Below are 24,649 nucleotides of genomic sequence, written 5' to 3' on the forward strand. Positions count from 1 at the left end.
GATGCTAAGGACAGTATAAAAGCACTCTCAATGCTGCTTAAATGATAGCCCACTCTGGGCAGCTCAGACACTAATCTTTATTGCTTTGCCAAGTAGGAGAATGAGTGAGTCAGTTCCCATGGTGGAGAGCCGATGGTCTGCAGGCACAGGCGGAAAAAAAATTAAGAGGTGCAGACCTTTTTCCAGAATCGTATAGACCTAGTACAGACCCCTTAGCACCATCAAGGGTGACCAAAGGCAGATTAACTACCACATTTTTGCATACAGACTGCACTCTGCAGGATTTGTCTGACTTTTCAGGTGCTGGAAGTTGAGAGACAAGTTGTAATGATACCACATCAAAGACTTTTTTTGGATGCCTACTTTCCCCCACAAAGGAAACAAGCAGGGAGAATAGAGAGTCATTGGCATTGTTTGAGGTCCAGGTTCCCTTTACAAGGCTCTAAAACATCTTCTATGCCCCACTAAAGGCAGTGCTTCATAAGATTAAGCTTCCAACCAAACAAGAAGTCTTCTGGTTAACAACCCAATAATATACTTTATCAACTTTGATGTACCCAAAAGGCAGAGAGGTCTGCATCAAATATGTAGGGAATAAGATTTCCTATTTCACTTTGTCCTGAGCAGCCACTTCAAAAATAGAAAGCTAGATTAAAGGACAACAGTTTAGAATGTTGGATCCGGGCCACAGCTAACTTTGCAAAAATAAATAAAGCCCTCTTTGGGGGGGGGGGGGGGGAACAATCCAGTTAAGGGTTTAAGCAGATCTTTATTCTACAAGAATGCTCGCCCATCGTCGTATGAAAATCTGCTTAAACCCTTAACTGGATTTTTTTTTGTTGTAGTCTCCCCCCCCCCAAAACAGGGCTTTACTTTTGTAAGTTTTATTAAGTTTTCCGTGGCCAGGATTCAGCATTCTGAACTAATCTTTTACTTTGTCCTGCAGGCTGTTGAGGTTGCAGGTTGAGATACAAGATCAGTGCTTCATGGATTTCACCTTTTTGCATACTTCAAAGGCTGGACAATGCATGACAAAAATTCCACTATCTGCCTCCAAAGGGCAGAGGGGCAAATGGCATGCACCTACAATAGAGTACTCATAACAGCTTTTCCATGGAGGGTGATGAACACCCTTAACTGTCCAAACCCAAAATGGAATCTTCTTAAAAATAGTGCAGTGTTCCGAGGTGAAACTAGAGGGGATCCCAAGACGAAGTGACATTCTACAAACAATCCTCTAAGTGAAATCTGTCTTGGTTTGAGCATACAGGGTTGTCACAAACTTGGGAAGAGCAACTTGTATAAGATGTAATTTCGGACAATATTGCAAAGGCTGGCAAATGATTTTCTTAACATACAGCTAAATTAATGATCAATCATTTCATGCAACAAAAAATAAACATGGAGTGGACTGGTCTCTCTGTTTTAGCCTTCCATTAGGCCAAAGTCCTAAGCTAGCAGTAACTGAGCTCTGCTTGGACGATGCCAATACGGAAAGGCAGACGTTTGTCGACAGCCAATTCCATGGAAATGGAATGGTACTGTTGCAGTGATCCCTATGATGAAATGAATGGTTCATGCAGGCTAATGTAAAGTTGAACCAAACAAGGCACCTATCCGTTTCCCTTAGTCAAGAACACGTTTAAGGCACTTTAACAAACATCAGTTTTATACTGAATGAGAAGATTACGTGCTAAATCACAGAGAAAGCAGGCTGGCAGACAATCGGCCATGAGAAACAACAGTATTATGGGCAAGCCACTGCGAGAAAGCAGTCTGGCAGACAATCGGCCATGAGAAACAACAGTATTATGGACACGCCTCTGTGAGAAAGCAGTCTGGCAGACAATCGGCCATGAGAAACAACAGTATTATGGACACGCCTCTGTGAGAAAGCAGTCTGGCAGACAATCGGCCATGAGAAACAACAGTATTATGAACAAGCCTCTATCAGGCCACACCTGAACCTTCACTCATATACTGGGTGACCAACAGCCTATCCTTAAGAGTACAGTTATAGTAGCCACCAGCATGTGGCACAAAAGCCGTAGTTTCTGGATAGAAAAAGTTGTGATGTATCTGTAGGGAGGCAATGCTGTAAGAAGAAGGGCTACTTTATCTTCCTAAATACCAAGTGTGTAACTTGCTGTGGCGATACAAGAGTTAGCAAGGCATGCATTTGTGAAGGGGGAAAGCTTCCTGGTCTCACCTAGTAAGATTTAGCATGAGTAGATGGAATGCTGTCAAGTGTACCCAGTCTACCCAATTGGCGATACAAGAGTTAGCAAGGCATGCATTTGTGAAGGGGGTAAGCTACCTGGTCTCACCTAGTAAGATTTAGCATTAGTAGATGGAATGCTGTCAAGTGTACCCAGTCTACCCAATTGGCGATACAAGAGTTAGCAAGGCATGCATTTGTGAAGGGGGTAAGCTACCTGGTCTCACCTAGTAAGATTTAGTATTAGTAGATGGAATGCTGTCAAGTGTACCCAGTCTACCCAATTAAATTCATTATAGAATATAAGCCATCACAAACATACCTGCCTCCCCTGCGAGAAGTACTGTCTCCAGCCCTTGTAGCATGCTGTGCAGGATCTGGGTTTTCAAGGCATAACTGGCCCATTGGTGCTGCAGATGAGTTACGTTGAAGTGCTGTACATCCGGGTCATAGATCCAGTCCAGGTCTTCAAACATGCAGTCGTAGAGCACCAACGGGAATTCCACAGCCATGCTGCAAAAAGAAACAAACGTTGAGTAAACAGAGTGACAGAGAAATGTTTAACCTCTGCTTTCCCTTAACTTTCTAAATTAAACAGCTACCAATTGACACCAGTAAAGACTTTTGGAAAAGTATGGGCTGACATGGTAGGATAACATATACTCCTGACTGCAATATTCTGTCCGAGATGCTAATTACTGAACTACTATTCCTGACAAAAATCCATTCTGCCAAAATTTGTTATAGCAATAGAGGACTTCTCTTTGCTACCATGGTGCAAAATCCTGGATAAATGAGGGATGGAGGATGCAGACCAATGCAGGGGTTGGGGGCAACCCCCCCTCAAGAAAATAATGCAATTTAATAACTTGATTGCATTTTCAGTTAATTCCAATTATTCTGTGTGGAGGAGTGAAGCAGATGATCCAAGTTCCACCAATGACTCGGGCACTGCAACAGCCGGCTGAGATAAAACAGGAGTGAGGGTCTTAGCATTTGCACTGCGACAGCCAGCTGAGATAAAACAGGAGTGATGGACTTAGCATTTTTGGGGGGGGGGGATGGTGGTCCTGATCAGACAAATTATTCCTGTACAAGCTTTTGCATGACAACACCCATAGGACTGAGGGACAAAGACTCGCAATCCAAGCTGATGACAGTAGCCCTCGTAGGTGTATGTGAGGGGGGGGTATGCAAATGACAGGAGAGGGCACAGAATGCCCCTTTGGGGATGTGGATACTCATGTCAGAGAGAAGGGTAGTAAAAGGGATCTAGATGCAAAAAAGCCCAAATGGCTGCTTCTGTAACAGCTCCCTAGACAGGAGGGCTGATACTCAGCAGGGAAAGGGGGGGGGGGTGATTAAAAAAGGCAGTTTCACCCATTTGCAGAATAAGAATGTGATCTGGCTTTTGATGAATTTGTACGGATCCACTGTTCAACTTACCACATTTTGAAATCATTTAAACTCTGCAAATCTGCAAATAAATGTTAGACAAATACAGCATGAATCCTACCCCTAAAACTTAAAAATTAAATCTGTTGTGAGACATCATGCCACAAAGGACGACTTCAATAAAAACAGATCAACTCATTAGCAGCACAAGTTTTGTTTTAATGCAGCTTGTTTAGTAAACCAAAAGCCAACAATCATACCCTGCAGCAGCAGCTAAAAAGCCTCAACAAATGCAACAATCAGCTTCCATTTAGATTCTCGTCTCTTGATTGTCTTCAGCATGTCCAGATGTCATACATGTAAGGATGTCAACATGCCATGCTAGGAAACTTAATCAAGAACGATCCAATATAGTGCAAAAGTTAAACTATTGATACGCATGTGCCTGATGAAATTCAATGGTGCATCTGCATGCCTAAACAAGCAAAGCACTGCAACAGTGTTATGGGACAGGCTGCAAGGGCTCCAGAATGAGGGACAGCCTCTTGGGAACTGATGGTGGAGAGGAATAAACTGGATATCACTCCCTTGCACATACTCAGATCTCCAGTCAGATTTTCGCTCACTTATCTATGGAGTCAAAGGCTTAAATTCAGAAGGTATTTTAGTGTTCTTCTCTCACCCTACAACTCTTCATTCTAATCCTAACCACTTTCCCTTGCCAAACTTCTACTACCTGCAAGTTGTAAACAATATACCATGGACTGACTCAAAGCCCATCACTACACTCAGTATCCTACAGACTGTTAAGGGTGACCTGTGTCTGCCATACAAGACATTCTCTGACCTACTGCTGAAGGATTTACTGCACATCAGCAAGTCAAATGGGATCAGAAATACTCAGTCAAGGGATCTAAACCTCTTCAGCATCAAACAGAACAGTTTGGAGGTGGTAGGTATTTCTCAGAGGATACTGACGCTCTGGTAGAGACACCCCCCCCCATCAGGGTTGCCAGGAGTCCCGATTTGAGCTGGACAGTCTCGAGTTCATACAAATCCTGAGTCCTGCACTATGCTATGAAAATCCCTATTGTTAATGGTTTAAGAGAATTTGCCTCATTCACTGGTGTTAACAGAGTCTGGAAATTTAGGGAAACTGCAAACATTTTAACTCTTCTGTTGGTTGACCTTTCTGATGTTCCTTCCAAGTTCTGCCTTGTCTGCACATCTGATAATTCACCCAAATGGCAACTTCAGCGGGAGCTTAATTATTTTAATCGGTTGCAACGAATGTGTTTGCTTCAGTCCCCCCCCCCCAATTATAAGTGGATGGTGAGTTTAGTTAAGACCATGTTTAATCCCATTCTAAAGCAATGTTTGCGGTTACACAATTACCTTAATAGATGGTCCTGTTAAAAATTCATCTTGGGTGGAATGGAGCAAAAATCCATTCATCCATAACACATTTTTCCCCATTTGTGCACAAGGGGGACGGTCACAGAACAGAGGTATGGTGGTACATTACACTGTTAATAGACTAATCAGCTTGTTGTCAGTCAAAGCTTTCATTTACGTCAAGTTCAACTGAGGTATGCCAGATTACCCCTTCCAGAAAACACAATTAATACAACAGTGCACTTCCAGCAACATGATAAACGTAAGGATGTCACCTTTTGAAGCATTCTGTTTACACCATTTAGTTAATAATTGGTGCATTTTTTTCAAGGTTTGTTAAATTTACGACCAAGTATTCTTAACACTTTTACTGAAATGGCTTCTATTAGTATCAGCTGTATTTCAGGAACAGGTTGACAAATTTAGGACAGCATCATTTTTCATTTTTGCACATTTATTTTTACTTTGTTTCTTTTTTCAACTCCCTGCTCCCGTAAAGCAGTGCTTCCTACAAAAAGGAAATCACTAACAACCTAACACTGACGTTGAAGGGTACTGAAGTAGAATACAACACCTAAAATCGAAAGCCAACTTGATGCCTCCTACAAGTTGATATGGTAGCTCTCCCTCTACAATTTCTGTCACGCTTGGGTGTCACTCGAAGTGACCCCCCCCAACCACATGGAGCAAAATGTCTACCCGAAATCAAAAGCAATTACAAAAGAAGGGTATGCAACTATTACTAAACAATGCCTCCCTTCCCGTACTAAAATAACTGGCAAGCGAGTACCAGTAGCACATGCCTACTTACAACTGTGGAACAAGAGCTGGAAAACACACACACAACTACAACTTCATTATAACTGTCCTAGTTCCAACTCTCTCAAGTTACACGTATTAATTTTTTTTTTTTGGTCGTGCAAAATGGTGGCTGTGATTTTGGAAATCTGGCAACCCTGCTCCCCATCAATATAAAGCAAAATTCATCCTTATCCATATTTAACTGCAACTTGGATCTATGGATGGAAAATTAAAAAAATGTATCCGGGACTGTCCCCTGTACTACTAATGGAGAGGGGCAGCTCTTCAATACGTTATCTCATGCATGAACCCCTCAAATTCTCTATGGAATGATCCCATTTGCTCTCACTAGAGGTACTCTATTAATATATACCATAGGTTGGGTAAGGCCAATTTAAACACCAAATGGGATAGGTTAAGTCAAGCACCAAAAGTGAAATTGGCCAGCAAGGGCAGCTATGTCCTTTTTTCCACCACCTACCTACTGCTGTCAACCACACTACCCTAATGCAGTCTTACCAACCACCTCCCCACCAAACACATTATGTTCACACACACTCACACACTCCACTGCCATGTCTGTATACTTGTGCTTACATGACTACAGCTGCACATATATTTAACTGTAAACACTTCTTAATCTTAAGTTAAGTATGGTAAAATGACAAACTAAACAATCAAAAACATTCAAATATCTATATCATACTCATCAATCTTTGCAACTATCTGCATTACAACTTATACATTTCTCATGTAATACTCAAAGCTTCCCCCCAGACATCTGTTGTAAAAAGGCTATTGCCCAGTTGGACTCTCCTGGTAAACACATATCAATCAAATAAAATCACAAAAACCTCCTACTCAACTCTAGCAAAACTAAAGCCATGATTTTTGGGACTAAGCAAAAGCTTAAAATTTCACATCCTTTATAAATCTGTGATCACAGCAACACAGCCATACAAAATACCACCTCATTTAAATACCTAGGGCTTTGGCTTGAATCAATTTTAAACTTCTCTCTCCACATTAACGCAAGGAAAAGATTAACTTCCTACCATTTTGGGCCATTAAAATCTCTCCCATTCTTACCAAGACAATTAGAACAAGAGAGAAATACATCCTAAATGGAATATGCCCTTCCCTTGGATTCAATTACCAATGAAATTCAGATTTATCACACTCTCCCAAACACGATCACTGCAACTGTCTCCCAGTAAAATGCAACTGACCTTCTATTACGTTCACAACTACTCAAATTGTGACACTCAAATCGTGTCCAATTAACTTGGCTGCTAAGGAACAGAAACGCCTTCCTAAAGCTTCAGAAGTCAGACTCGTACTGCACCTTGAATTAAATGCGGTATCATGAAGGACACTATTCCAAACCTAGCTAAAGGTCCAGCTCAAAAAACTTACCAAATAATAGTGTGTCTTCAGATCACATCACCTACTTTTTCCTTTGTTTCTCCTAGCTCAGACTGCACTCTAATCTCTCTTGCAACTTGCATCACTTCACCTGATCTACAATTCGTACATCTAACCTATGAATTTTCTTTATTCCCATTAAAGGAACACCGTTATTAGAATATTCAATACAAACTGCATTTCACGTGCATGTTGCGCAAACTCAGACCACTAACTGGGTCATTTAACAAATAATTGCCCATTGTTTACTTTATTTACTAATACATTTAGCTCCAATCTAACCCTGATGTTTACAGTACTTCCACTCACATGTCATACTTCTCCCCCAGTTACTAATACTCTTACACATTCACTATCATATTACTCACTCCATTTTCAAATACTGCACAGTTCTACTGTGTATACTGTGTGCAATCCTGTTTTTGTTGTTAACTTTATACAATCGTCATGTTATCCCTTTTTCCCATAAATGAGCATATCTTCTCCTGCCTACACTAAGACTGAAACTGGTCATTTGTGATCAATGTCTACCCTTCTTAAACTGAAATAAACAAATATATTTACACACAACACTGCTCAGTTACTCTGGTCAACATACAATGAATATGAAAAAAGTTTCTTTATACACAAAAGGAAAAAAAACGTGTGTGTGTGTAAATCAGGTAGCAGAACCATGGTGTGAGTACTATATTGTTGAACCTTACAATATTGAACAGCCGCTATAGCAAGGTTTGACAGTGTAGTGCAGATCGCACTATAGTGGGGACTGGGAAATGTACCCTTTTCCTCAGTGTAGTACGATCTCGGAGTTTGTATATATAAAGTGGGGGGGTGTGGCTGTGAGCATTTCAGTGAAGTTGAAATGTTCGACATTCGACTTCACTGAAATGCTCAGTTCGGCATTTACTGTGGTCGGTGTTGCGATTTCCGAACATTTTCTTCGGATATCTGCACTTTCGGCCACAGTAGTGTCAAACATGCGATAGTAAACAGAGGGGCATAACCATGTAAAATGAACACTGTATCCTGGGAATACATATTAAAAGAAATTTTAATCTAGAGGGCAGCTACTAATTCAGGTACAATCATAACACAGCAAGTAATACAACTTGACCTGAACACTTAACAGAGTGGGGAAACTTGGCCGGCAGTGTGATGTAGATAGCAAAATCTATCTGGCGGACAAGTTCAAATGTGTGTGTGTGTGTGGGGTGAAAATGAAAACTAACTGCTCCAGGCTGGTGAGGCTGAACACAGTACCCAACAGAATGGCCAACGGCAATTCCAAGAGGAGACAATGCCACCTGTACATTTTATGGCTGAAAACATACAAAGGTCAGTAAGAAAAAATAAGTGCGTCAAGAAAGAATCTACCCTCTAGATCAAGGATAAGAGAAATTACAGTACTTCTGTTTAACAGCCATCCCTTTAATATGCATCAGCAAATACTACAGGGAGATGCAGCAAAAGGAAAAAAAACTGAATCATCAGACTGACAGCCAGAAGTTTTCATACAGGCGCCATGTGTATGGAAAGACCATGACAGAAATAATCAATCTGAAGAGCCGGGTAGGAATGGGTTGTCATGAGCAGCTGACCAGCTCCCCCATCTAGGGAGAATGGAGTGGTGGTCTCAAGTGGCTGATCATCACACAAGCCCAGACAGAACTAAAGACACGGGCGTGGGAATCCAAAACCAGTGATGGTTGCCCCCATTAACATGGGGATGGTTTAGGACATCCTGCTGTGTGGTGTGTGGGGTGGGTGCTCAACAGCCACCGGGGGGAGGGTTGAGCGTTAACACCCTCACTGTCAGAGTTTCAATGAGGGCACAATCCACTCCATGGCTGCCTGTAAGATAGTATGACTGGTCAGCTGTTACCTCAGTGCTGGAGATAACTAGTATGAACAACAAATGGGCTGAAAACCAATGGGGGAGGCTCAATGGTCAACAGCCACTTAATCAAAACCACATAAAAATATTAGATAACATACAAATGTCTGCAATACGATACAAAGCTGACAGACCCCCAAACACTACCAAAGCTAAACAGCGCTGAAAATTCTTTATGGCGTCACAGATAACTGACTGTCAAAACTTAGAACTTTAGAGAATTAGTACATCTATTTTATGCCTTCTGTCATCTGCATACTTCTAATACTTGCTTTTCTGGTGTTGTAATGTAAATGTTCGTTATGCTACTGTATATATACTTGGTGTAGTCGTGATGTTGTTGCCTTTTAGCCCAGATCATGGATGAAAATGGTTCTTGGAACTGTCCACCTACCCAATTAACAAATTGTACTGAATAAAATAAACCAATGAAAAATGCTTAATTGTTAAACATCACCTGTATTGGGGTTTGCTTATTGTTAAACATCACCTGTATTGGGGTTTCCGAGGATTCCTCTGCACGTCAAGCAGCTTATCGATAATGTCAGGTTCCTCCAAATGCTGTCCAATCAGAAACAGGACAGCAATCATGCAGCGGACCTGGTGATACAGGAAAGCTTGTCCAGTAACCTCAAATACACACATTGCAAAGGGGTTCTCCACCTCCTCAGCAGAGTCCAGCACCCGCACTGCCGCTGACAAAATCATCCTCTGAAAGGTCACCACTCCATTAGCTACATCCATTTTGCAGAGGTTGCGGAAGTCATGGGTGCCAACAAACTTTTGTGCCGCAACATTCATAAGTGCAATGTCAAAGTTTGCTTTGGGGAAGAAATAGCGGTACTTTCTCTGAAGGCAGCTGAAACGAGCACTGAAATCAGTCTCGACGGGCGCCCAGGCTAGGACACGGATATCCTCTGGAAGTACACGATTTAGAATATGTGTATAGCGTATCTCCTCCGTGTCTCTGTCTCTCATGCCAGCAGCAGCATTCTGCCGAAGCTTGATTCCTTTTCCTTCTGAGAGGTTGGAGCGCAAGTCCAGGGATATCACCTGAAAAAGGGTAGATGCAACTTTAATGTGCAGCTGGTTCACTACTTATAACCTATTAAGCCACAGTAGTCCTGGTGAAAATTCACATTTCTCAAACCTCAGCTCATCTACCAAATACCTCTGCAAGCTGTGGTCCAGTGCTCGTATATCGCCATTCTGTAGTTTAGTTCCGTATTAAGCCTTCGCATACAGTAAGGGAACTGAAAGGATCATTGTTAACAGGAAGACAAAAATGCACATTACTGAAAACAAAGCTATCCTAACAGCCTACTGGCCTGCTTTTATATTCCCACAGCAACAAGACAGACTAAAGCTTCCCTTGTGCAGTGACAGCTAATTAACTTATAGTAATCACAGGGTTTGATACTAAACCAAAAATCAGCAATACAGCAAAGCAGAGTAAAGAGACTGTTACTGAATGCTAACCTTGAGACAAAAAAAAAATAAGTAACAAGTACCCACAAAAACAAACGCAATACATTTTGTTGATGGGCCTTCAAGCAAACTAGGCAAATAAAGAACAGCCATAAGTGGTACTGTAAAACATGGAGTCTGATTTGGTCCTGAGTAAAAGGATCAGGAAGATCAAGGGAGGCAAGTAAGGCTTAAAATTGTAAAATTAGTACAAAATTCCAAACAGGAAGATCACAGACAACAGTGTGTATGTGAGACAGAGAGGCAGGACATCTCATGCTGGACAAAGAAGTGACTAATGGCCAGTACTGTTTAAATATACTCTGATTTTGCGATAGGCTCGAGAACAATATCAGGCTCTTCTGTCCTGACACACAGCCTGACAAGGTACGGGAATGGGGGAAGTGGACTATGAAATGGCTACAGGAGGCTAGGCAATAAAATGGCAGCCAATGTTCATTTAAACAAGTGCACAGTATTTCACTTAGTTTGGGGTGGGGTAGGACAGGAAAAGGACCTTAAGGTATTTATCATTTCAAGGACTAACCAAAAAGAACACAGTGAGAGGGCAAGTGCTTGGGATGGAAGAGGACAGGTGGTATCAAGAAGGGGCACAGACACAAGGGGAGAGGGGACACTGATGCCACTGCACACGGTCACAGTACAACCACAGGGGTAACATGTACCAGTTCTGGAAGCAAGCTGAACAGCAAATGAGAGATTACTGGAGCTAAACATTTTAAACTAGAAAAAGGGGACAATGCTGCAGGTGAGATGCTACAATGAGGGGGAAGAACTTGCAAGGTAGGGATCAGAGGTTGGCATAACGGTTATATACAGGGTTTGATACTCACCAAGGAAAACAGACTAGGTTAAAACGGTCCACAACGGCAGCTATGACTAAAGGGATAGTGTTTAATTAAGATGCAAGGTAGCATTATATCTTAGAAAGGTTAGTGGTGAAGTGCACAAGTTACAACATACGACTGATGGATATAAAATTACCATTCAGAATGGGTTGGAACAAATAAGACAAATGAAGTAAGGTTAGTTAGAAGGGGTGAATGGCCCACTGCTGCAAAATAAGTTTTTTAACGTACAACTGTTTTCAAGTAAAGATGCAGAGAACATACAATGTGAATATCTGTCCTGCATAAAGCCCACAATAGTTCTAAATATGCCATTAGATTGTAAAAAATGTGTAAAGCTGTTTAAAAAAAAAACAACATTTTTTCTTCCTGTAACATGTATTACAACAATTTTAAGTGAAAATGATTTCATACACACAAATACTACATTTGCCATTTATTTTTTTTCTAAGCTTGCCACTTCCTATCATCGGATGTGATACCACAAATGGACTACAACTTTCCACAGAATTAAAATTTTACAAACACAGTGCTAAGATTTGTGATACTCTCCATAGACCGTTCAGTTTAAATATGCAAGCAATCAGATGGAGTATTTACCAGCTTCTTTAAATACAGCATTAACATTGTGGACTAAAAGGTAAACTATTTTAACTAGATGCACATCTACAATTTATGACTAAGTTTTCTGCAACTGTTAAACTACTACAATCATTTTGCACACTCTTCAGACAGTGGTAGGAGTAGGACCAGATAGTGGTTAGTGTTTTTCTAACTGCCATCTGCCTGTTTACTCCATTTATTTTCTCTCTCTCTCTGTGACGGTATATAGTTGCAGTTATTTTTCAAATACTGTCTAATTTTATTTCTAGTACACAGTACCATTATACATAGTCAAAGTCTTGTGGATGGTTGGTTGTTTATACATGTATGAGGGTAATTACTATAATTGGTGACTTATTTTTTCTGTGTGATTTTGCCCTGTTGGCCAACCATAAAGCAAGCCCCTAATCAGACTAGCATTCATTACCCCATACCAGCGAATCTCCACAGTACAATAAGGGCAAGTGCTTTCCAGCAGGCTCATCAAATAGGTAGAAACGAGAGATGATTTTACCCTTAAAGTCATCCTTAAAATGATGATGTTTACTCAAATCCCACTCCCTGAGGTGGGGTACAAGCTACCCCTGACAACACAGGGACCCACAAGACATTCTCTCTACAACTGCACATTCCCCACAGACTTAAAAATGAAGCCTACCACCAGATAGCTTGCTTGGTAAGCCAAAAGCACCCCCCCCAAAAAAAATGCATGTCACAACGCTGTCCCTTCCTCCCCAGGGACTGTGGCCATATGCATCTTGCTGCTAGCGATTACAGCTCTGCTCTACACTGGTATGATGTAAACCTTATATGGGTGTGGCTGATGTTAGTCAAAGGCCAAGGCAGCAGTATACATTTGATGTATTCTCTTAAGGCCAGTCTTCTGGCATATTATTCCGCCAAACCATGTAGAAGGTGACACTGTAACCCCAGCTATCCCACAGCTATAAAGCAAAAGGTGTCTAACAGGCAGAACAGCGTAATTTCTGAAGTAATCTGAAAGCAGTGATCCATCTTGATTAACCTATCTATAAAAACAACTGAAGAAACCTCTACATGTACTGAATAACAAGTAAAATGATTCCCTCAGCTCAACATACCTACATGACGTCACTCTTAGCTAATCTAAGGGGTGCAGGGATATGGTGATCATCCAATATGTCAAGGATCTATAACTTTATACATGAATCAATGTCATTGAATGGCTGGAGAGAAGCCAGTATCCAGTGATATTTAATGGTCTAAGAGAGGGACAGAAGTTCAGATATACACAGCAGCTATTTCCAAATGAAGATCAGAGGTACAACTGCAAAGATGACTCAGTTGCTAGCATTTCTTTAAGAGGACGGTGACATACCAGCATCATTGCACACGATATGCAGCCCCATCTCTGTACATGGTTTTATACCCACACTACTGCACACACTGGTGCACCTAAATACATACACGGAAGGCACCCAGCCAGAATATTAAAAAAGTGAGAATATATAACCACCAGTGTAGCCCCTACCCCACCAATCCCTGACATAAAAGATATGTGTACCTGTTAGCCCCACATACAAGGTCGGGGGTAGTAATGAGCACAGGAAGAGCAGAAGGCTAACAGGCTTACAAGACCCCCCCCCCCAATTTATAAAGACATGATCTGTCAGATCGGAATGTCCACATCAAACAATTAAACTGATCTCTGCAGAGATACTTAAAATGTCACTCCCATCATCGAAGTAATCTAAAGCTTTCTGTTAACTAGCATATTCCACAGGACAGGTGAGGAGGGAGTAGCTTCCGCAAACAAGTAATTGTTTTGTTAACCTGTCTTACAACTACTGGAAACTGAAAGTAGACAGCTTCTGGTTCGAGGGAAGTTGAAACATTCTCAGTCGCATCTTACAACCATGTAATTTAATACGTCATTCTAGTATCAGTGCACATCAGCATTCCTGTGTGACAAATGGAGAAAAGTTAGGTCAAGCAGATCCCTGGCTACATCACCTAGCCACCTACAATGATCAAAATTAATACAAATAGTTTTACTTCACATTTATTTATTCCTTAGCCGATTAGGTTAGTCCCACCAGGCCAGTGGCTTCTTTTTCAGGAGAGACCCAAAGTGGTATTCATTCTGACTAGGGGAAATCTGGCCAGAGCACAAGAGAACTTCCTCTACTATCTTTGTTTGACAAGTACCATGGAACCTCTTACATCCACATGAACTACCACAAACTCGGGCAGACGGGGCTTCATTTAACATCTAATCTGAAGTACTGTTGTTTACAGTACCCTTCCCAACTGGCTGACAAGCTATAACAAGACAGAAATCCCCATGCAATCTGTAGGTGGAGGTCAAGTGGAGACAGACACAGCACCCCAAGGAGAAGGTAAGAAAGAGAAAATGCTATAGTCTGTCTGCACCATGACCTTGTACATGTGAGACACTGCAGTTTTAAGGCCTGATGTGGTAAAGGGAGACTGGCTTTCTATCTATGACATCACTGACATGGGTTTGAGAAAACACTTGAGTCACTGCTGGTCGAATGCAACCTGATAAGTGCTAAAACACAGCTCATACTTCCAGCATACCAAAAGCTACCAATAATGGCTATATGCAGCCATGGTGCCAATCAAGTGTGTAACTTTAAATGCCCGTGTTTGTCCTTGGGATTGCCAATGGATACATCCACTACATATCCTGCATCTTCTAGAAAAAGGGAAAATTGACAGAGGCCTTTCAATAAGCTGACATCTAGGCCGCCCCATCATTAACAATGTAAGTTAAATAAAAAAATAAATAAATTAGCAAGGAACTCCTTTCTCAGGTGATCCACAACATCCCATTCATTTTTCAGGAAAGAAACCCAGGTCTCCTGCAGGTACAACACTGTTCATTCAGCTGAATTTGTAAGAGATCACTCTGATGCAAAATCTAATGTAGATGGCGCTTCTTATTATGGGGAAGCACAAAGAGCTGAAAAAGAAGTCTATACAAGCAACATTTCCTGTAAATAAAACAGTGAACGCTTACTTAGCAAACCGCTGTGCAGCCAACACACTCAAACAACTAAATTAAAATTAGTGGTAGCAGGTCTATATTACGGCATCGAAAAGTGTTTTCATCGACACAGAAACATCGAACTGCCACTTAAGCACATTTTTTTCCCAGGGGGAAAAAAATCACTTGGCCATCATTGGGAATTTGCCCTTTCCTCCAATGTAGTGCAATCTTGGAGTTGGTATATTTAGTTGGGGGGTGATGGGGCAAAGCTTCCAACTTTGTAGGATCTGACAGTTTTTGTTTTTGGTTTGCCAAGTGATTATCCCCATGGGAAACAATTTGCTGAATTGGCCATTCAGAGTTTTGGTAGTTCGATGTTTACGCGTCAAGGAAAAAACATCAGATGAAATCGCCTTTCGACAACGTAATATAGACCTGTGGTAGCAATATTATCAACCCAACCCTGTCATGAGCACTTAAATAGTAGGAGACATCACCAACGAAATGTTCATAATCACTACCCCCTACTTCTAGTTACTTTACTAACAACCATGGGAGAGAACACTCCCGACAAAAGAAAATTGCTCCTGCTGCATAAATGTTTTGCAAGATCAAGCCTTTTTGCACCCTCCCTATCCACATTACTTAAATACACTAATCCACAAACGCACGTCTACTACACAGTAAGCAGCTTTACAACTGCAATGACAGTTGGTGGATTCAAAACAAAATACTAATATATAAAAAAATTCCTTGAGGTGTTGACACCAGCAATGCTTTGGTAATTTGGGGTAGACTAGGATTAATGGCTCTTGTGATGATAGCCTAGTAAGCATCTAGGAACGTCATCTACATAACAGAACAGTGGTCTTTTAGGGGGGCAGCACCCCACAGACAATACATCCCCTTACTAAACCATATTAATTATACAGCTGCACAACTGTGGGGCAGTAACAGACTCCAGATACTGGTCAGTAACCATACAGCCATCACTGATCTGCTTCCTCCAAGAACCCTCTCTCTCTGCAAGAAATCATTCCATTTTAGGGAACTTTATATACCAAATGATTTCATGAAATGGTTAGACATTCATGAACTGAAATACACGGCTTATGTTAAAAGTACCATCAACACAGGGCTGCTTAATGGAGAACCCTTCCCAGCATAATTTCAGTGTAAAATGTTTGGTTAGTGGTAACTTACAATACCATTCATATACACTTGTATAAATTCATGATAAAAAAAAAAAATGCACCGCAGATAATTTTAGGAGGAGCTCCTAAGAACGGTTTAGATCAACCTCTCATCAACAAAGCTCAAGATACATAAATCATGTTCTCAGGCTTACTAATACTACACAGAAATGTGTGAGGAGAGCCTGAGGGCCATTAAAAATGAAAAATAAATCAGTCAGTCATAGCATTCTGAAATCTTTCATTCCATTCTACATATTTCACAGAGGCAGGGACTAGAGCAGTGATCTTGTGTAAGCATGTCTGCACACTCTTCTGTTACAGCACTTTTACACACCTAATCAGAAATGGATCCACCAATACTCAGAAAAGCTAAGTAACAGATCAAGCAAAAGTTCTACAAGAAAATCATTTATTAGAAAAGGAATGAACAAGCTTCAGATGTGCAGAGACAAGAGCACTGGGCCTCACAATAAATTTTGGAAGAGGACTGCAGAATTTACCCAGGTCCTGCATAGGTATTAGATTCATACTAACTAATCAATGTTGCCATAAATGCCCTGACAGACACTGCACAAAGCTACTACGAATGCATTAGCAAACAGTAAAAGTTGCCAATCACAAAACACACAAAAAACATTTCACAGGGTGGGAAACCCCTATGTACTCCACAACATTGTCATTTCTATAGATTTACACACTGACATTTAACAAAAAAAATTCCCCCCCTGGATTGTACAATTTCCTTACCCCAAAGGTTCAGTGATCTGAAAAAAAAAAAAAAAATCAAGCCACAGTGAAAGACTACACAGGAATTTGACTAAAGAAATCTGCTGAAGCCCTCTGCAAAGAGATGCATGGCTTAAGTTGGCACCCCTAATATTACAAAACTTATCCTGCAGTCTTTAGCTGGATTCTCTCTGCTCCCTTTCAGCAAGTCTATTCAAGTGTGTTTGCAGATCATTTCTGAAAAATCACAGACTTTTATACTTGCATACAATAAGCAAGCAGGAATTATTTAATTTTGAAGAACCGTTTACGAATGGATCAACTATAGAAAACTCACGTTAGTGCGGTTATAATAAAGGCTGTCTTCCTAAATATAAACGTTTCACCAACACGACATCCGGAAACTCCAAAAATAGTATCACAATATTCCTTTATTGAACAGATACATGTAGATTGAGCGCTTTCATCTCCCAACTGGAGACCTCATCAGAATCAGGTACCAACACTCGCATTGTACCTTATATAACATTTAAATAACCCAATCACCACAAACAATTAATCAATAAAACAATTAAACAATAAATGTTGTATACTAAGCGCAATAAGTGGCTGACCATCATAAGTTGAATAAAATAAAACATCCATCTATACCCATTGTGTGAAACACACACACACACATATATATATATATATATATATATATATATATATATATATAGCATAAACATTTTATAATCACATGTTGTATAAAGCTCCGTACAAAAATAATGTGTCAAAAACTTATAAATATATACTATTTAAAAATATATGTAAAAAATATATCTATTTAAAAACATCTTTCAATACACATGATAAATATAGTAAATATAAATATGAATATACAAATATAAGTATATATAAGTATAAATAAATAAATAAAAACAATGTTGATTATATATGTAAATACTCAAGTTATAAGACAACTATGTTGCAACAGTTAAAAAATGTGTTATGAGTTTCTATTTTGTATAAATTTTTTATGTGACTAGAAATCACAACTTCTCCCATATTACAGCCAATAGAAAGCCAAGTGACTTCCTTCTACTAAGCCTAAATATTAGAAGTATATCCAACAAAGTCCATGAACTCCATGCCACCATAGACTTATACTCCCCAGATATGGTCGTCCTGACAGAAACCTGGCTAAAACCTCACATTACCAGTGAGCAAATACTCCCTACAGGTTACGGCATACTAAGAGTAGACCGGCTAAACAAAAAAGGAGGTGGTGTAGCTATAATATTTAAACAACATCTAAACATCAAGATCTTAAAATCATCAGCTCCACAAATAGGCAATGAAGAAATAACATATACAAACCTCAAAATTAACCGAAACAAAACCATCAACATAATTGGATGCTACTTCCCACCTGGCCAAAACATCCCTCCACTAGAAAGCCTCCTCAGCTGGTCTACCCACCATCTCCCCCAAGAAACTATCTTAGGTGATTTCAATATTGACTGGCAATCCTGTTCTGGCAACAATCCAACCCATCATGTACACCTTCATGGCTTCACCCAACTAGTCCAGTCACCAACAAGGATAAATAAAAACTCCAGCAAGCACTCTACCCTGGATTGGATACTAGTCAGTAAGAACCCCCAGTCATATATAACAGGCTGCTTATCAGATAGCCTCAGTGATCACTCCCCAACATTCCTACTAAAAATACCTGTACCAAGCTAAACCTGTCATCTATCGTCAACACGTAAAAATAAACTTTAAACCACTCACATTCATCTCATCCCTCAAAGAATGTAACTGGCATGCTCTAAAGTACCTCAGTCTAGATGACGCAGTTGAATCTTTTAATACTACCTTCCTGAACATCCTTAATTACCATGCCCCCATAAGATTTTCCAGAACCAAAGCACAACCCTCCCCATGGCTACAGAAAACCACTAAGTCAGAAATGAAAAACAGGGATAAAGCCTGGGAGCACTGGCGCAAAACCAAAACCCCCGCAGCTAGACAGAAATTCCTAGAACTACGCAATAGAGTCAAAATGCTAATAAAACGGGACAAATTCCAATACTACCAGTCTGCCCTAGACTCCTCACAACACAGCCCCAAACAATTCTGGTCCTCCATAAACTCCATCCTCCACCCAGGTAAAGTCAGTACCCCTCCTCCTAACATCCCTCACTCCTCAGAAAATATTGCTACCTCATTCAACACACACTTCACCCAAACCATACTATCACTAGCTAAACAACACAACCCCTCCAACGCCCCAACCCACCCCTTCAACTAGTAATCTCCCCACTGCCTTCTCTTTTTCTCCTGTACCTACCTCCAACATAAAAAACTCTTAACTAAACTTAAACCCACCAAATTAGCAGCAGACAACCTCCCAAGTGAATACCTACAAATCGCAGCTGATGCTCTGGCCTACCCAGTGTATCCATCTTGATTAACCGATCTCTGTCAGAAAGTTACGTTCCCACATTGTGGAAAGTCTCACATATAATTCCCCTCCACAAAGGCGGACCCTCTGCAGAACTAACCAATTACCGCCCCATAGCTATTCTCTCTCCACTCTCCAAAATACTAGAGAGATGCAAACACTCTCAGGTCTCACACTACCTCCTTACTAACAACCTCCTTTCCAGTACTCAGCATGGTTTCCGACCAAACCATAGCACCACCACTGCCTTACTCTCCTTTACAAACACTATCCTGCAGCATAAAAACAATGGCTATCTCTCCTCTGCTACTTTCCTAGACCTATCTAAAGCATTTGACATGGTCCCACACAAACAACTTATCTCTGTCCTCAATAGCCTATCCTTCTCACAATCAGTCACCAACTGGTTTCAGAGTTACCTGTCTGACCGCCAACAATCCGTTGCATGGCAGAATGACATCTCCCCAACTACCTGTCTCCATAGGGGTTCCCCAAGGATCCATCCTTGGACCCCTACTTTTCTCTGTTTACACCAATAATCTAGCCTCTGCCTCCAAACATGGCACACTCATCCAATACACAGATGACTCTACCATCATCTGCTCAGCCCAGTCCCTACCCAAACTGCAAAAAGTCACACAGGAAGCCTTTTCCTCTGTTGAAACATGGTTATCCGATGCCCAATTAATACTCAACCCAAACAAAACTAAACTACTCATCTTCCAACCCACCAAACATACTCAAAACAACTCTCACTTTAACATCATAGCAAAAGACAACACCACTATATACCCAACTGAACACACCAAATTGCTAGGAGTGGAAATAGACAATAAACTAAAATTTGACATTCACATATCCATGACCATAAAAAAAGTCCACAAAAAACTAGGAGCATTATACAGAAATAAACAATTTCTCACCAAAGCAGCAAAGATTTCAATAGCAAATTCCCACCTTATCTCCACCCTACTTTATGCCTCTCCAGTATATACCAACCTAAGGCAATGTGATCTAAACAAGCTAGAGTCCTACCGTAGTCACCACTGTCTCTCACTCGCTGAACTGGGCTGGCTTGAACTCCCTCACCTCCTTCAGTGGTATCAACTCTCACTCACCCACAAACTAGTAAACCATCCACTAAATGTCCCATCCCTCCAGAATCTACTCCAACCCTATCGCACCACCAGACCACTAAGATCCAGCAACAAAAATCACTTGCAGATCACTAAAGCCAATAACTCTGCTGGTGAAGCACTATTCTCTTGCGCCATAGCCAAATTATGGAACTCACTCCCACCCACAATTACCTCCGTACCATCATGCACCAACTTCAAAACTTTATTAAAAGCGCACCTAAAAACATGCTGACTTTGCCCTTGCAACTCCCACTCTAATATCATCCACCCCATCCAACTACTACCTTTCTTTCACCTCCACTAACTACCTTGATGATAGCAAGCTCAGATGTTCATAAGCCTAGTACTTATTATACAGCAGGAACTTCTCATTGTTACATTTGTTAATGCCTGTTATGTACTTCACAGATAAAGATTCTAGTTGTCTACTGATGTACTATGTTCTTCATCTGTAAATATGTTGTAAGTAATTTCTATGTTAAATTGTTAATCACTATGTAATCCAATGTAACTACTGTCTGTTTATTTTACTGTGGAGCTTTTCTCCCCGGGCCTCCGCTGAAAATGGACCCACGTCCAGTCGGACACTCCCGGTCAACAAATTTAAATAAATAAAATAAATAAATGTATGTTTTTTAGGATCATTGGATAATAGTTTAAGGGCTGGTATAATGGATATATGGTCATTCAGACCCTTGCCACTACAGGCATCAAGCCTGAGCTGCCATATCATCTCCCTATATGCTAATTTAGTCTCCCAGTCACCCCCCCCTATCTAACTGGTCCACAACCTCAACCACCCAGAATTTAAAATTGGCCCCGTCACATGTTACGGAAGGTCTGTATAATGCGTTATTTTTATTTTTACGATTTACATCTCTCGTGTGCTCATATATCCTTTTTCTCAAGTGATGTTCCATTTTGCCAATATAAAAACCCCAACAAGATTTACAGTATACTAGGTATACCAACCCCTTGGTATAACAACTGCTGTATTTCTTGGACTTCAATGTAATATTTAAACTAGGTAATGTAACTGTTTTTCCCCCCGCTATGAATGGACACTGGGGGCATCTACCACATCTAAAAATACCCATTCTGTTTAAAACTGTTTCTCCTTGATTTGTATATTTCTTTTTTTCTAAAATATTTTTTATATCATGACCTCTCCTATAATTATAGGTTAATTTATTTTGGAAAATCGTAGTTCTCGTAGACACTGTTTTAAACAAATCCCATGTCTCATTAATACATTTCTGTAACCACCCTATATTCCGGTAATATGTAAGAGTCAAATAGGGTAAACCATTTTTGTTGTTCTGCAATACTTTATCAGCTCTTTCCATAATTCTATCATTCGTTTGATTTAATAATGGTATATACTTATCACCCCAACCTTTTATTACATATTCTTTAATAGGTTGTGTGATTTCCACAGGATAATCTCTTTGATGGAACATATTTTGCACTTTATCTATTTCATTAAGAAACTCATCCCTATCTGAAGTCATACGGGCCACCCTAATCATCTGGTCCTTAATGATATTCCTTTTAAGGTGATCAGGGTGGTCACTATTAAAGTGCAAATATGTATTAGAAAAATGTTCTTTTCTATAAATAGTCGATTTGTATGTATTAGACCTATAATCTTTACGTAACAAAACATCAAGGTAATGAATTTCATATAGATCTATGTGATGGGTAAATCTTAAAAAAGTAGTACTTTGACTGATGAAAGAAATAAATTTACCTATGGCTTCATCAGGGCCTTCCCATAAAATAAATATATCATCAAGAAACCGGTAGTAACTTTTAATATAAACAGAAAATTCAGTTCCAAGAACATATTGTCTTTCCCAGTACAACATTACTATATTAGCATAAATGGGGGCACATGCTGCCCCCATTGCCACTCCTTTTTGGTGATAAAAATCACCTTGAAAGAAAATAAAATTATTCTTAAGGACCAACTCCATACATTCTAAAACTAGTTTGAATTCATTTGGTGTTAATAAATTCATTTCTATTAACATATTTTCAAACCAGTCCATCCCTATGTTGTGTGGTATGACCGAAAACAAATCTTTAACATCTATAGTAATGAATTTCATATCCTCACTATAGGGGTCCTTATTAATTTTCTGCAAAAAAATCCCATGAATCCACCAGAATATGAGAATAGTTCCTATGGTACCTCTTGAGTTTAGTATCTATATATATATAGCCAAAGGTTGGGTTTTTGAACCTTGTGATGAGACAATTGGTCTCATGGGGGGGTTTTGAATATTTTTATGGGTCTTCGGTATGCCAAAAATAGCAGGGATAACTGGTTTGTTGACTTTCAAAAAATTCCATAACTCAATATCTATAAGCCCTTGAAATAAATTGTCCTCTATAATATAATCTATTTTACGATATGAAATATTAATTTTTAGAAACTGTACTATAACACTTATTATTTAGTATCTCAAACATTCTGTTTTCATAATCCCAATTGTCCATAAGGACAACTCCACCACCTTTATCCGGTTTCATCACCCGGATATTCATATTTCCACTAAGCTCACATAAAAGCTTATTTTCTTCTTCAGTTAAATTACTCCCATCCTTATTCACATTCTGTTTGAATTCACTTCTAATTCTATTAGTAAGTAAATTTTCAAAACTATGAATATCCTGGTGAAGAGGAGGGTTGTAAATACTACGTCTACCTAGTTTGTCAATCTGGTGGTGGTACTTGTCCTCACCAAACATCTGCATAAAATTAAGCTTCCTAGTAAAAAAAGTCTTATATCCAAAAAGATACTATCTATACTAGGTTTATTAACAGGTACAAAGGTGAACCCTTTTGTAAACAACTTGAAATGAACCTCGTCAATTTTCAAATCTGTATAGTTAAAAATAAAAAAAATCATTACATGAATACATGGATAAAGGTTTGTATGTAGATATTACATCTCCAAATTCACCTGTATTAAAGTGTTCTATCTGTATGTTGTTGTTCTGTGGTGGTTGTAATTGTTGGCCCCTATAACTTGGGCATAAGATGGTTGTTGTAACCGTTTTTTTAACCTTCCGGACCTCCTCGGTCCCTCTCCCCCTAAAGGGGTCCCCTTATTACAATTAAAACCATCTTCACATGAATTGTACTCTTGTTCATACAAGTTCACCTCATGTTCCCTATTAAAGTCCCTTTTGTTGTTCCTATAGTTGTCTTGAAACTGAAAATCTAAATCATAATTCTGTTTCTCATAACCCCTATAACTTCCCTTAACAAATCTTGTGTCACAATTGTATGCTAAACCAAATCTATATTCATTAATGTCCCTATCCAATTTGGATAATTTCCTATTGTAATTACGTGTAATAACAATCAACATCTTGCAAAGATCTTAAATAAATATTTTTATATTCCTGTACAGAAAACAGTAAATCATCATTAATTTCTTTATACAGTTTATCAATGTCCTTCTTGTCCGTTTCCATTCTTTGTTCATTGTGTTTAATTAACACCCTTAGTATGCCCAGTCCACAGTCATTAAAAATATCGCAAATATTTTTAAAAAACTCAGTGTCAGTAACACCATTGATGTTATTGGGAAATTTATTAATTCTCAACCCTTTCGGTACAATTTTGTCATGCAGACATCTGTTGAAATACCAGTTTTCTAAAGATAAAGACTTGTACCTGGTTAAAAGGGTCTTTAGGGCCTTACACTTCTCCTTAGACCCTAAACCATCACTCCTGTTGTCCTCCCGGCGTCTACTGACGTTGGTAAAGGATGAGTTCAACCAACTGTTAAAATCCATATCCTGATATTTGTGAAAAAATTCTTTAGAACCAACTCGATCTGCTGGTTCTTGGTTTCTTAGACTAGAAACCCCAATACAAACACCCTGACGATTAGATCGCAACTCAGTCTCCTTCAACTCTGTTCTCCTGTTCGTCATGCGCACGTCTGTCCCAGCGTCCGATATCACTTCCGTTTCCCCTCTTGCCGATGGACTACTCTGTGCACATGGTATTTCTTCCCCTGAGTTGGAAACTGGGGAAATGTCTATTTGCGAATGGTTTTGAAT

At 39.8% G+C, this 24,649-nt stretch overlaps 1 protein-coding gene across 1 annotated transcript in view; it reads right to left on the reverse strand.

Annotated features, from left to right (window-relative positions):
* The window catches only part of PUS3 (pseudouridine synthase 3), a 40,013-nt gene that overhangs the window by 9,594 nt on the left and 5,770 nt on the right, over positions 1-24,649 (reverse strand). The window contains exons 2-3 of the mRNA XM_044086618.1: positions 9,619-10,181; positions 2,541-2,731 (exon numbers count right to left, since the gene is read on the reverse strand). Of these exons, the coding sequence (XP_043942553.1) occupies positions 2,541-2,731; positions 9,619-10,181 (754 nt within the window). The remainder of the gene's footprint in view (positions 1-2,540; positions 2,732-9,618; positions 10,182-24,649) is intronic.

Source organism: Protopterus annectens, chromosome 10.part0 (genome assembly GCF_019279795.1).
Source record: "Protopterus annectens isolate FY-2018-M chromosome 10.part0, PAN1.0, whole genome shotgun sequence".
NCBI lineage: Eukaryota > Metazoa > Chordata > Ceratodontiformes > Protopteridae > Protopterus > Protopterus annectens.